Here is a 14,617-nt window from a genome sequence, read left to right on the forward strand (position 1 = left end):
TGACTGAAAACCCCACCTAGATGCAAACCTATTTCTATGCTCCCCTTTACAATTAATACCCTTAAAAGAATTGTCCCTACTTCCTCATGTCTCATTACTCCTCAACACACTCCAATTGTGTTAATGTACCAACACCTCATTGACACTAATCTTGTCAAGGACACAGGAGACTTCCACATCACCACATTCAAAATTACTTTCTTCCCCATTTTCACTTGATATATCAGAAGAATTTGCCACAATTGATGTTTCCATCTACTTTAAAACATCCTTCCTTAGGTTTCTCTACCACTACACTCTTCTGGTTTTCTTTCTCCCTCAACAGTCACTTTTTCCCAGTCAGCTTTTCTGGCTCTTCCTTCTCCTAATTCTGACCTCTAAATCTTGGAACCAAAGGCTTAACCCTTAACATTTGATCCTCTATCTGCATCTATGTCTCTGGTGATACAAGAAGTCTGCAATGATTTCCAAAATTATGTCCTCAACCTTGACTTCCCATCTGAGTTCCAGATTTATATATTGAAGTGAAAATCTGGCTTCTAGGGATTTTGGACTCATGAAAGAATTAAGTAATCAGCATTCCTCACTTAGTTATCATGCTCAGACACCTATAAAATAATCAGACATTTATTTTGTACAGTTAGGCACCTTAGCATCAAATATACATCTCATTGGGCTTAAAGTATCATTTTCTGTATTGTTACAAATGGTCTTTATTGTCATACTTCTTTAGATTATGCTTGGAGAAAAATGGGCACCCTTTATATTTTTATTTATTCATAATTCATTCAGAGCTATTCATTGAATAATTAGCAGGAAACATGAGCTGGAGATATTGCAGGGAATAAAAAAAATTATTGATCTCATGAAACTTATGTTCAGGCGGGGAAGACTATTATCTATATCAAACGTGTGTGTAAAAGTGTGTCATTCTCAGATTTGTCACATGTAAATACATATGCTTGTGTGTGTGTTTGATATGGATATGTGTGATGTTTGAAAGAAAAATAAAGTAGGCAAGGGAGTGGTAGAGTGTTGTTTCGCTATTGAAGTGGTATTAGAGAACTCTCTGTGAAAATAATATTAGAGCAAGACCTGGACAGAGAAATGGAATAATATGATATTTACTTATATGTAAGAACTGTTCAGGCATATTATTGTTGTTAGATGCCACTGAGTCAGTTTTGACTCATAGCGACCCCAAGCGCAACAGAAAAAATTGACTGATCCTGCATTATCCTCACAATCATTGCTGTGTTTGAATCCATTGTCACAGCTACTGCATCAATCCATCGTGTTGAGGATCTTCCTCTTTTTCACTGACCTTCTCCTTTACCAAGCCTGATGTCCTTCTCCAGGTTCTGGTCCCTCCTGATAACATGTCTAAAGTACATGAGGTAAATTCTCCCCATCTGCGTTTCTAGGAGCATTCTGGATGTATGTCTTCCAAGACAGATTTGTTCATTCTTCTGGCAGTCCATGGTATATTCAGTATTCTTTGCCAACACTGTAATCCAAAGCATCAATTCTTCTTGAGTTTTCTTTATTCATCTCTAGCTTTCACATGCATATGAGGTGATTGAAAATGCCATAGCTTTGGTCAGGCACACCTTAGTCCTCAAAGTGACATCTTTGTTTTTAATGCATTAAAGTGGTTGTTTGCAGCAGGTTTGACCTATGCAAGAATACATTCTTTGATTTCTTGATTACTGCTTCCATGGACATTACTTGTGAATCTAAGTAAAATGAAATCCTTGACAACTTCAATATTTTCCTTATCATGAAGTTGTTTATTGGTCCAGTTGTGAGGATTTTGGTTTTCTTTGTATTGGGGTGTAATTTATATCGAAGGCTATATAGTGAGCTGACATGAACTGGTATTTGTCATTGTGATTCAGACAGTCTCATGGTCTACTATGCTGCGGAAAACAAATTGAAGAAGAATGGCGTCACATTCATCATCAAAAAGAACGTTTCAAGATTTGTCCTGAAGTACGATGTTGTCAGTGATAGGATAACATCCATTTGCCTAGCAGGAAAACCAGTTAATATGACTATTACTCGAATTTAAGCACTGATTGCTAATGTCAAAAATGAGGAAATTGAAGATTTTTACCAGCCTTTGCAGTCTGGAATTGACTGAACATGCAGTCAATATGCATTGATAATTGGTGATTGGAATGAAAAGTTGGAAATAAAAAAAGATGGATCGATAGTTGGAAAACACCACCTTGAGTACATTCCACCTGAATTTGGAGATGATCTCAAGAATATGTTTGACACATTGGATGCTAAAGAAGACCTGAAGACTCATGGGGTGACGTCAAAGACATCATACATAAGGAAAGTAAAAGGTCATTAAAAAGAAAGGAAAGAAAGAAAAGACCAAAATGAATGTCAGAAGAGACTCTGAAACTTGCTAATGAGTGTAGAGTAGCTAAAGCAAACCAAAGAAATGATGAAGTAAAATAGCTGAAAAGAAGATTTCAAAGGGTGGCTTGAGAAGACAAGGTAGAGTATTGTAATGAAACGTGCAAAGATTTGGAGTCAGAAAACCAAATGTGAGGAAAATGCTTGACATTTCTTGAGCTAAAAGAACTGAAGAAAAAATTGAAGCCTCTAGTTGCAATATTGAAGGATTCTATGGAGGAAAATTTTGAACCACAGAGAAGCATCAAAAAAAGATGAAAGGGATACACAGAGTCACTGTATCAAAAAGAATTGGCTGATGTTCAACCATTTTGAGAGATAGCATATGATCAAGAACCAATGGTATCAAAGAAAGAAGCCCAAGAGGCACTTAAGGTGTTGGGGGGAAAAAAAAAAAGACTGCAGGAATTGAGGGTATACCAATTGAGATGTTTCAATAAACAAATACATGCCTGGAGATGCTCAATTATTTATACCAAGAAATTTTGAAGACAGCTACCTGGTCAGCAAACTGGAAGCGATCCATATTTGTGCCCATTCCAAATAAAGGTGATCGAACGGAATGAGGAAATTATAAAAAATATCATTAATATTACATGCCAGTAAATTTTGCTGAAGATAATTCAAAAACAGTTGCAGCAGTACATTGACACAGAATGGCAGAAATTCAAGCCAGATTCAGAAGAAGATGTAGAAAAAGGGATATCATAGCTGAAGTCAGATGGACCTTGGCCCAAATCAGAGAATACCAGAAAGATGTTTACCTGTGTTTACTGACTATTCAGAGGTATTTGCCTGTGTGGATCACAACAAATTATGGGTAACATTGTGAGGAATGGGAATTCCAGAACACTTAATTGCGCACATGAGGTACCTGTACGTAGACCAAGATGCAGGGTTTGAACAAAACAAGGAGATACTTCGTGGTTTAAAATCAGGAAAGGTGTGTGTCAGGGTTGTTTTCTTTCACCATACGTATTCAATATGTATGTTGAGCAAATAATCTGAGAAGCTGGGATATATAAAGAAGAATGAGTCATCAGGGTTGGAGGAACTCATTAACAACCTGCAATATGCAGATAACAGAACCTTGCGTGCTGAAAGTGAAGAGAAATTAAAGCACTTACTAATGAAGATCAAAGACCACAGCCTTCAGTATGGATTACACCTCAACATAAAGAAAACAAAAATCCTCCCAACTGGACCGATAAGCAACATCATGATAAATGGAGAAAAAAACGAAGCTGTCAAGGACTTCGTTTTACTTGGATCCGCAATCAATGCTCATAGAAGCAGCAGTTAAGAAATAAAATGACTTACTGGATTAGGCAAATCTGCTACTAAAGACCTCTTTTAAGTGTTACAAAGCAAGGATATCACTTTGAAGACTAAGGTGTGCCTGATTGAAGCTCTGGTGTTTTCGACCACCTCATATGCACGCGAAAGCTGGTCAATGAATAAGGAAGACCAAAGTAGAGTTGATGTCTTTGTATTACGGTGTTTGCAAAGAATATTGAATATACCATGGACTACCAGAAGAATGAACAAGTCTGTCTTGGAAGAAGCACAGCAAGAATTCTCCTTAGAAGCATGGATTTTGAGACTGCATCTCAAAATAATTTGCACATGTTATCAGGAGCGGCCTGTCCCTGGAGAAGGATATCATGCTTGGTAAGGTAGAGAGTTCTCAGAAAAGAAGAAGACCCTGGAAGAGATGGGCTGATACACTGGCTGCAACAAAAACTCAAACATAAGAATGATTGTGAAAATGGTGCAGGAGTGGGGAAAGTTTTGGTCTATTGTACATAGTGTTACTGTGAGTTGAAGCCAACTTGAGTGCACCTAACAAAAAGAAACATCTTTCTGGTACTCTCTGCTTTCAAGCAAGATCCACCAGTCATCAGCAGTGATACCCTTCCTTCTTCTGAATTCAGCTTGGATGTGTCTGGCAGTTTCCTATCAATGTACTGGTGCAACCACTTTTGAATTATCTTAAGTAAGATTTTACCTGTGTGTGATATTAATGATATTGTTCAATAATTCCCACGTTTGTTTGGATCACTTTTCTTGGGAATAGGCATAAATATGGATCTCTTCCAGTCAGTTGGCCAGGTAGCTGTCTTCCAAATTTCTTGGCAAAAACAAGTGAGCCCTTCCAGTGCTGCATCCATTTGTTGAAACATCTCAATTGATATTCTGTCAATTCCTGGAGCCTTGCTTTTCCCCAATGCCTTCAGTGCAGCTTTGACTTCTTCCTTCAACAGCATCAGTTCTTGGTCATATACTACCTTCTGAAATCATTGAACATTGATCAATTCTTTTTGATACAATGACTCTATGTATTCCATCTTTTGATGCTTCCACATGGCTCAATAGTTTTTCTGTAGAATCCTTCAATATTGCAACTTGAGGCTTGGATTGTTTTTTCAGTTCTTTCAGCTTGAGAAATGCTGAGCGTGTTCTTTCCTTTTGGCATTCCAACTCCAAGTCTTTGCACATTCCATTACAATACTTTATGCTGTCTTTTCAAGGTGCCATTTGAAATCTTCTGTTCAACTGTTTTACTTCATCATTTCTTCCATTTGCTTTCACTACTCTATGTTCAAGAGCAAGTTTTAGAGCCTCTTCTGACAGCCATTGTGAGCTTTTCTTTCTTTACTGTCTTTTTAATTAAAAAAAAAAAAAGTTTTATTCATTTATGATGTCCTTGATGTTATCCCACAACTGCTCTGGTTTTCGGTCATTAGTGTTCAGTGAGTCAAATCTACTCTTGAGGTGATCTCTAAATTCATGTGGGATATACTCAAGGTTGTACTTTGCCTCTCATGGACTTGTTTTTATTTTCTTCAGCTTCAGCTTCAACTTGCTTACATTTAATTCATGGTCTGTTCTGTAGTGGGCCTCTGGCCTTGTTCTGACCGATGATATTGAGCATTTCCATTGACTCTTAACACAGATGTAGTCAAATTGATTCCTGTGACATCGCTTCCAGCATCACAGCAACATGAATTCACCACAGTAGTACAAACTGACAGACAAGTGGTGTATTTCAGACATAGTCACTGTGAATAAAAAAGCTGTGAAACAGATTCTTCTTGGTTCGTTAGAGGAACACCCAAGAAAAAAATATATGTGAAACAAAGGAAGCAAGTGAGAGAAGAGAAAGAGCCACAATTAGCAAGGTGTTTGGAAAGGAGTGACAGATCACATAAGACTTTGTAGCTCATACTAAGGTTCTCAGTTTTACTTCTTCGTGTCACTCTGTAACGGCTGCTTTTCCCCAATTTCAGACTGCAAGCATCACGAAGAAATAGGCAAGATCAATTTTTATTGTCTACTCTATCCACCATTTAGGACCACGTTTGCCTCGTAAAACAAATTCACTAAATATTTGTTGAATGCGTGAATAAATAAATGAAAGAATGGAGAGCTATCTTCCTGTAGAAATAAGTAGGGATCCTATTTTAGGTGGAATTCTGGAGTTTGGAGGTGGGAGCTGGGCAATCCTGTAGCATTTAATTTCATGCCATGATCAGTAGAGTCTCAGGACCATAACATATTTGTTGTACTTTACCAAATGTCTATATTACTCTCCAGGGTATGTGTGGCTCACTGGGGAGAATGCAGTTCAATTATCTTAGCAGAAAATAAAGACAAGCTCTAATTGTGGATTTTCAGCATATTTCAGTCATTAGACATTTTAGTGTTTTGCAGAGACTAAATCTCAAGAGAAGGAGCAAAACCTTAACAAGGCTGATTCTATGTCTTGGATTCAGAAGCAGCACACTCTGCCCTTTGCTGAATTAATTGGCTGTGTATTTATTATGCAATAGATGATTCCTATAAGCCACTTCCATGATCATCAAAGCTGTAAATTCCACTGATGAAAGCAGAAAACTGGTGCTTGTCCAGAAACCAGTAAATAAAATAAAACTAAACTAACAAACACCATTACCTCTAATGAGTATCTAATGACAAAAGGTAAGATAATTTATTTATCCTAAAGTGTTAGATGTGTAAAATTTTCAAGAGGACTCAAAAAACGTTCAATAATGAGACTAAACATTTCAAGTTGAATTTGTCTATAATACTGACATTAATGTTACCAACTAATATGGATTCAATTGTGTCTCCTCAAAATATGTGTTGAAACCCCAACACCTGTACTTGTAAATGTGAACCTGTTTGGAAATGAGGGTTTCATTTTGCTGTGCTATTTTTTTTAGTGTGTCATGCCAGAGTAGGGTGGGTTCTAAACCTAATCACTTCTGGGTTATAAAAAGAGAAAAATATTGTCTGTCTTCCTCCATGGGGCAGAGGAAGACAGACAATAGAGACAGATGCACTTACAAGTCAAGGAATGCTAAAGATTTCTGGCAGCTACTAGAAGCTGAAATAGAATAAGAGGCACCTCCCCCCCTACAGCCACATTCTGAATTTGGCCTTCCTGTCCCTTGCACTGTGAGAAAATAAATTCCCTTTTTCAAAGCCACCCACTTGTAGTATATAAAGTTATGGCAGCACTAAGTAAGATATCAATTAAAACATGAGCACATATTTTTTTTTTTTTTAGAGGAGAGAGACGTAGAAGCACTAGAAACAGTTGAAGAACAGAATACTGAACACATGTATACACATACATACATGAATATATTTATGTATTTATATGTGTGTTTGTGTGTGTGTGTAAACAGGAAAATTTAATTAATTTGGTATAGACAGTGTCCCAAAATACCTGGCAAATTTAAGGCCCATTGAAGGGCATTAAACTAATTATATATTATTACATGCATAAATTAATAAATTGACCATGTTTAGCCTTCATCTTGTAGTTTAGTTGTGCTAGCTCTGTGACATTAGACAAGTTGTTTAATATCTGAGGTCAATTTTTCATTTCCACAACAAGGAGAATTCCATCTCCATTCGGTTTTGTTGTGAGTTGTCCGTGAGGGGTAATGTATACAGTGCTCTTCGGCAATGCCTTAAATGTTGTGTATTACTCCGTATATATTTCTCTGAATTTGAGTTTAAATTTTGTACATATGGTGGAAAGCAGAGTTAGAAAAGCAAAACAAACTGCGTCCCTCTTAAACATACACACACACACTTGCATGCATACACACACCCATATATAATCATATATAATATTTTTTCAAAAAAATTATATGCTTTTACAGATTTTTAAAAAAAGATTATTTTACAGGATGAGATTTTAGAAACAGGAAGATCTATTAAAAGACTATCACAATAATAATCTAGGTGAAAGATGATGTTGGCTTGAGTCTCAGTTTTATGAGTGGATAAGGTAGTTGGCTTATGGATAGCGATATTTTGAAGGTAGGTCAAATGGAACTTTCTGATGTACCGGGTATGGTGTGTATGAAAAAGTGAAGAAATAACAGTTTAATATTTATTTGTTTAATTAATTTCATCTGAGCAAATGAAAGTAGAGAGTTATCGACTTGAACTGGAGGATGCTGTGGGTGTAGTAAATTTGGGGGATGCATGAGGAGTTCAGTTTTGGTCATGTTGAGTTGCTACTTAATATTCACACGGATACGTGAGTAGGCAGTTGAACTATAGATATAATGTTTGGGAAAAAGGTTAGGACTGGAGATACAAATTCAGGAGTTATAAGTATAGAGGTGGTGTTTAAAACCGTGAGACTGAGTAAGAGCACTCGGGTAAAATATGTAAATAGAAAAGACAAGGAGGTCAAGGACTGCGCTCTGAGATACTCCAACATTAAGAATCAAGGAGAAAAGGAACAACTGGCAAAGAAGGCTGAGAAGGTCCAACCCATGTGGTAGGAGGAAAACTCAGAGTCCAGTGTCCTGAAAACTAAAAGATGAAAGCTTTTCAGTGAGGAGTAAGCAATCAGCTCTGCCAAATGCTATTCGTAGGTCAAGAAAGATGAAGACTGAGAATTGACCACTGAATTTAGCAACATAAAAATCAGTGATACTTTGACAAGGGCAGTGTCTTGATTATCTTGTGATGCTATTACAGAAATACCACAAGTGTCTTGGTTATCTAGTGCTGCTATAACAGAAATACCACAGGCAGATGACTTTAACAAAGAAAAATTTACTCTCTCACAGTCTAGGGAGCTAGAAGTCTGAATTCAGGGTGCCAGCTCCAAGGAAGACTTTTTCTCTCTCCTCTGGGGGGAAGGTCTCTGTCATCAATCTTCCTCTGGTCTAGGAGCTTCTTAGGTTGGGGACCCCAAGTCCAAAGGACATGCTTCCTTCCTGGTTCTTCATTCTTGGTAGCATCAGACCCCCCTGTCTCTCTGCTTGTTTCTCTCCTTTGTATTTCAAAAGAGGTTGACGTAAGATACAATGTAACCTTGTAGACTGAGTGCTGTCTCACTAACGTAACTGCCTCTTTCACATCATAGAGGTAGGATTTACAACACAGGAAAATCACATCAGATGACAAGGTGGTGGACAATCACACAATAGTGGCAATCATGGCCTATCCAAGTTGACACACATTTTTTAGGGACACAGTTCAATCCATAACAAGCAATTTCCCCCTGGAGTGATAGTAGTGGTAGCGTGGTTGAAGTGGGCTTAAAAGAAAACAGGAAAAACAGACTTGGATACACCAAGTATATTCCACTGTTTTGATACATTTTATTGCCAAGGGAAGTGTGAAGGAATGGTATAATAGGATAGTATAATAGGTATTAAAGACAGTATAATCAAGAGTATCTCTATTTCTATTTCTATATCTATATATATATGAAGCCCCAATGGTGCAGTAGTTAAGAGCTACAATGAACTATGGCTGCTGACCAAAAATATTGGCAGTTCAAATCCACCAGCTGCTCCTTGGAAACTCTATGAGGCAGTTCTATTCTGTCCTATAGGGTCATGACTCAGTGGCAATGGATATATATATACATGTAAACTGGAAAAAATAACAGCATGCTGTTATGTCAATGGAAATGATCTAGTCGCACAATTATAAAATGATTCAGAATATTTGGACTGCTGGAGCATGGAGACAGAGAGAAGAAGAAGGAGAAAAAGAAAAAGAAGGAGGAGGAAGAAGGAAAGAAGGAGAAGGGAGAGAAAAAAGTGGGGATGGGAGGAGAGAAGAGAGAGTAAAGAAGGGAAGGGAGGGGAAAGTGAGAAGAATGGAGAGACAGGGAAACAGAAGGAAAGGGAAAAGAGGGAAGGAAGGAAGAGAAAAAGAGTGAAGAAAAGAGGATGAGATGAGGAGTGTGGAGGTGAAGGTAGAGTAGGGGAGGGGAGAAGAAAGAGAGGAAAGTTGGGAGGTAGGGTGGAATATGAACAAATAAAGGTCAGATTATCAAAGTCCTTTTTAAAGGGGGTGAATTGTCAACTTTTAAAAAAAGTTGACAATGAGGAATTTTAAACAATAAAGTGGAAGGGTTATTTTTGAAATCAAATTATATCATTCAGGCTAAGATGAGGAGAGAAAGGCAGCAGGAACACAGGTGTTAGAACCCCCACCCCCACACAGGTATGTATGCATATAATCCTATTTAAACACAGTAAACTACGACTATGGAGTGTACTTAGGGACTCTTTTCCTCTTCAATAAGAAAACAAATATGTTTAATACTCATGTCCTCAGAACATCATAGATGTGATCTTAAAAGTATCCTTGTTTAAGGCAGGAAATGAACTACTTGATTTTCCTGGTATTTTTGCACTATTTGTTTTCTTGATTTCTTTCTTATCCCAGCAAAAGAACCCTCCAATCTGAGAAAAAAGTATGACCAACCATACAACCGTGACTGAATTTGTTCTCCTGGGATTCAGGGATCATCCAGAGCTACAATGTCTTCTTTTTGTGGTGTTCCTACTTATCTATGTGACCACTGTTCTTGGAAATCTCGGCATGATCCTGTTAATCAAAACTGACTCTCGTTTCCACACTCCAATGTATTTCTTCCTCAGTAACTTGTCCCTTGTTGATTTCTGCTACTCTTCTGTCATTGCCCCTAATATGCTGGTGAACTTCTGGGTGGAGAACCCAGTCATTTCATTTAATGGATGTGCCACTCAATTCTTCTTTTTTGGTTCCTTTGCTGGCATTGAGGGCTTCCTGTTGGCTGTGATGGCCTATGACCGTTATGTGGCCATTTGCGAGCCTCTACTTTACACAGTCACCATGTCCCCGCATCTCAACATCCTATTGGTGTTATTTACGTATCTTGCAGGCTTTATAAATGCTTCCATTCATACTGGCTTCACCTTCCAGCTGTCTTTCTGTGGCTCAAATGCCATCAACCACTTTTTCTGTGACATTCTGCCACTCCTTAAACTCTCTTGTTCTGACACACACATCAACGAGGTTGTCATTTTTGCTTTTGCCAGTTTTAATGAACTGAGTTGCCTCCTGACTATCCTCATTTCTTATCTCTACATCCTGGTGGCCATCTTGAGGATCCAGTCTGCTGAGGGAAGGTGCAAAGCCTTCTCCACCTGTGCTTCCCATTTGATAGCAGTCACCATCTTCTTTGGGACAATCCTCTTCATGTATCTGCACCCCAGCTCCAGCTACTCAATGGACCAAGACAACGTGGTGTCTGTGTTTTATACAGTGATCATCCCCATGTTAAATCCTCTCATCTATAGTCTGAGAAACAAAGAGGTCAAATCTTCCTTCGGTAAAGTGTTTAAAACAAACTCTTTTTACATGTGTTTTTAGAATCATAAAACTGGGATTCTAGATTTAAAAATGGAACTTAGAGATAATCAAACCCACCTCCATCGACCCTGGCTCAAACCTTTATTCTGTCATGAAGCTTTATTCTGGTAATGGAGCTGGACCAAATGTCCCAGATATGCTGGGGAATATGGTCACTTTTACAAATTTCACTCATTCCAGAGTACCTAAACTTCAGAAAATAACCAAATATCATATATCATTTCCCTGTTCATAGTTATAAATCCCAGTATAGAAATAGATGGGAGAGAGAGCGAGAGAGACTGAGTGAACAAAGGACTGATTTCAATCTTCTTCCCTGTCTGATAGCATGGCATCTTGATTGGATGGTGGTAGACCTGTTAGAGGGGAGGTGATAAGGAGCAAGCTGAGTCAGAATGTAACAAGAGTACTGCGACTCGGTTGCAAGGCTGTCTTTTGTCCCTAGTGAACCAGAGACAAATTTCAAAACTAAATCCTGATGGGGTGCTGAAGTTAAGTGCTTCTAACCTGGGAAAGTAATCTAGACTGCTTAGGGAATAATGTGAACAAACTATTGCCTAAATCTAAGAGGGAAATAGAGAAAGAAAATCAAAGGCATATAGAATGGAGTGTTCTGGGGTTTAGAAAAAGTATTTTTCATAATTTCTGGAGATAAAGTTTCACGTTGTCTGGCATTTGCATGTTAACCTGTGTAAGCTTGAAGCACTAGAGAAGATGAATATCATTTCCCAAATGTCTTCATAAACATGTGTATGTATTTTACTATCTGCAATTTGATTGGGCCTTGAGTTGATAGGACTGGTGTTTTCATGGCAGAGCTATCTCCCCCAAAGGACTTGATTTTATTTACAGATGGTGACCACTGACATGTGAACCTATACTGTTTTGACCTGACTGGTATTGGATAAAATAAACTAATTGTGATTCTTGTATGTATCCTTGTAAATGAAAACTGACTGTAGTCCAAATAGAAAAATAGCCACTTTAATGCTTTAAGGAATAATTTTGCTTTCAGTTACAGCCTATGGTTTTGGATGAACCTAAATTTTATAATACTGTCTTCCTTCATTCTATTTTTCAGACATTGCATATTAAAAACATAATTTTCTCACCCTCCTTTATTGCTTATCCAGTGATTTTGGTCCATCTCATCATTCTTTTTCTTGCGAAGCCCTCATCCTTCAAAACACAATACACGTGCTATCTCCTCTAAGATTCCCCAGACCTTCTCTCACTCTTCCTAAAACAGGCAGTTACACACTCCCACTACTGTGACTCTGTAGATATTACAACCCCAAACAAGCTCTTAGTCACAGAAACAAATTACCACAATACAGTGTAAGGTTTCCCCACATAGAATGAGAGTTCCTTGGAAAGAACTTTATATTCATATGACTTTACAGCAGTTGATCAATACATGTTCTAAAATCAAGAAAGAATAATACCAACCAAAGGCAAAGTGTGATGAAAGAGAAATTGCTGCTGCAGTAGCTGGAGCTGGAAGTGTTCAACAAGGACAAGTTCAAAAAGCTAATCTTAGAAATGGAAAAAAGTTCTCAGATGATTGTGTGATCTGTCAGATAATGTTTTATTTTTAAAGCAACTGTTCTCTTTTTTGGAAATTAAACAGATTAACAAACATGATATTTTATTATCTAATATCTTTCATTATAAACAAAATAAATGTGATTTCAACATATTCAAGGATTTTTCATCAGAAGGACAAAATTGAATTCAAACCAATTTAGGTCTGAGATTAGGACTTGATGCCACCAGGTCTCTCTCTCTCTCTCCAGAATGATTGCATTGTAGGAAAAAGCTGCTTCTTTTTTTAGGAAAGACTGTTATTGCCTGACATGGCTCGAACGTCCATTGTGTGTGTGTGTATGCGTATATGTGCATCTGCATGTACGCATGTGTATATGTCGTGTGTTGACGATGTGGTCAGACATTACAAGAAGAGATCTTACTCTCCAATAGCTACTTCAGTTCATTGTACATTTACATAGGAAAATTCAGTTCCTTGTCTGCCCACTTCTCTTCCCATTTACAAACTCATAGATAGACTGCAAATCTTTACACTGTTGTGACCTTAATAAAAATGTTATCACTAGTATTAACTTTATTAATACTTAGGTTAGATGATAGATTAGACGCTATCACATATGATATAATTTATGAGTTCCCCTTTTCAAACTTATTCGCAGCACTGCCAATTATGTGTATAGAATTCAGCTGATAGAAAAATATAAATATGTCCAGTATTATCAGCACCCTTGATTGCAATGCTAGTCAATATTCTATTGAAACAATTAGTATTAGATTACCTTCCACACAATGAAATGGTCATGAGTCCAACTGTTAGCATTGTTCAATTCTCTACTTTTTGCCTGACTAAGGTTCAGACTACCCATTTATTCTAATATCTTTTAATAAACTAGAAGGCAGAAGCCAGTTAGAATGTATGTGGTAGTTACATATGAGTGTTTGGTTAGGCTACACTTTATTTCATTTAATTTTATTGACCTGAAAGATCAGTGTAATGGAAGAGACAGACCAGTGGAAAGCATCTCTAGTTTTTTAATTCTGTAATACATGTAACTCCAACAATATTCAGAAGTTTTTTTTTTTTTTTTTTTTAATTCTACTTTCAGTCTTCCTACTAAATCATCAATTTCATGAATAATCTTGGTTCTCAGATCTGGCTTTACCCTGGCATGTTGATGATGGTAACTCAGTAGGGCAAATTGGTTCTAGTATATATCTATAATAAACCCATTGCCGTAGAGTGGATATTGACACATAGCCAACTCTGTATGACAAAGCAGAACTGCCCCATAGGGTTTCCAAGGAGCGACTGGTGAATTCAAACTGCTGACCTTTTGGTTAGCAGCCAAAAGCTTAATCACTGTGCCACCAGGGCTCCTAAATTTATAATGTTCATCCTCAAAAAAAGTCCTTCTGTTCCCTACACTATTTTCAGTCTCTTATCTCCTCGAATCTCTTGCCAGCCCTACTTTTCTACTGCTCAGTCTCATTAGATGAGCTCACCTTGGTGTTTATAGGAAATAAAACAGAAAACTGAAGTCTTCTGATGGGAATTCCCTCAACTCTTCTATACTAAAAACATAAAACTTCTCTACCCATATTTTCCTTCTTCTGTCTTATTGAAAGTGGTGGCTAATTTATCTGCATTAAGAATCTCATGTATTAGATTGAGCTTCTTGGCACAAGTAGATTCATGAGGCTATGTTGGCAGCTCTTGTCTGGTGGGAAGATGAGAAGGTAGAGGGGGACAGGAGCTGGGTGAATAGACACAGGGAATACAGAGTGAAGAGGATGAGTGTGTTGTCTCATTAGGGGTACAGCAGCTAGGAGAACATAACGAGGTGTGTATAAGTTTTTCTTTGAGAGACTGCCTTGATTTGTAAACTTTCACTTAAAGCACAATTAAAAAAAAAAAAAAAGAAGAAGAATCTCACATATTCTGGTACCAAGC

General features: G+C 37.5%; 1 protein-coding gene across 1 annotated transcript; it reads left to right on the top strand.

Annotated features, from left to right (window-relative positions):
- The first annotated feature begins 10,179 nt into the window (after positions 1–10,179).
- LOC126080415 (olfactory receptor 1020-like) lies at positions 10,180–11,118 on the top strand. Its single transcript, XM_049891636.1, has one exon. It carries the CDS (start codon positions 10,180–10,182, stop codon positions 11,116–11,118), a length of 939 nt encoding a protein of 312 aa, XP_049747593.1.
- Positions 11,119–14,617: the final 3,499 nt, after the last annotated feature.

Source organism: Elephas maximus, chromosome 7, assembly GCF_024166365.1.
Source record: "Elephas maximus indicus isolate mEleMax1 chromosome 7, mEleMax1 primary haplotype, whole genome shotgun sequence".
NCBI lineage: Eukaryota > Metazoa > Chordata > Mammalia > Proboscidea > Elephantidae > Elephas > Elephas maximus.

Bases quoted from the DNA above. Each gene is read 5' to 3' on its own strand.
- LOC126080415 (XM_049891636.1), top strand. From the start codon at position 10,180: ATGACCAACCATACAACCGTGACTGAATTTGTTCTCCTGGGATTCAGG.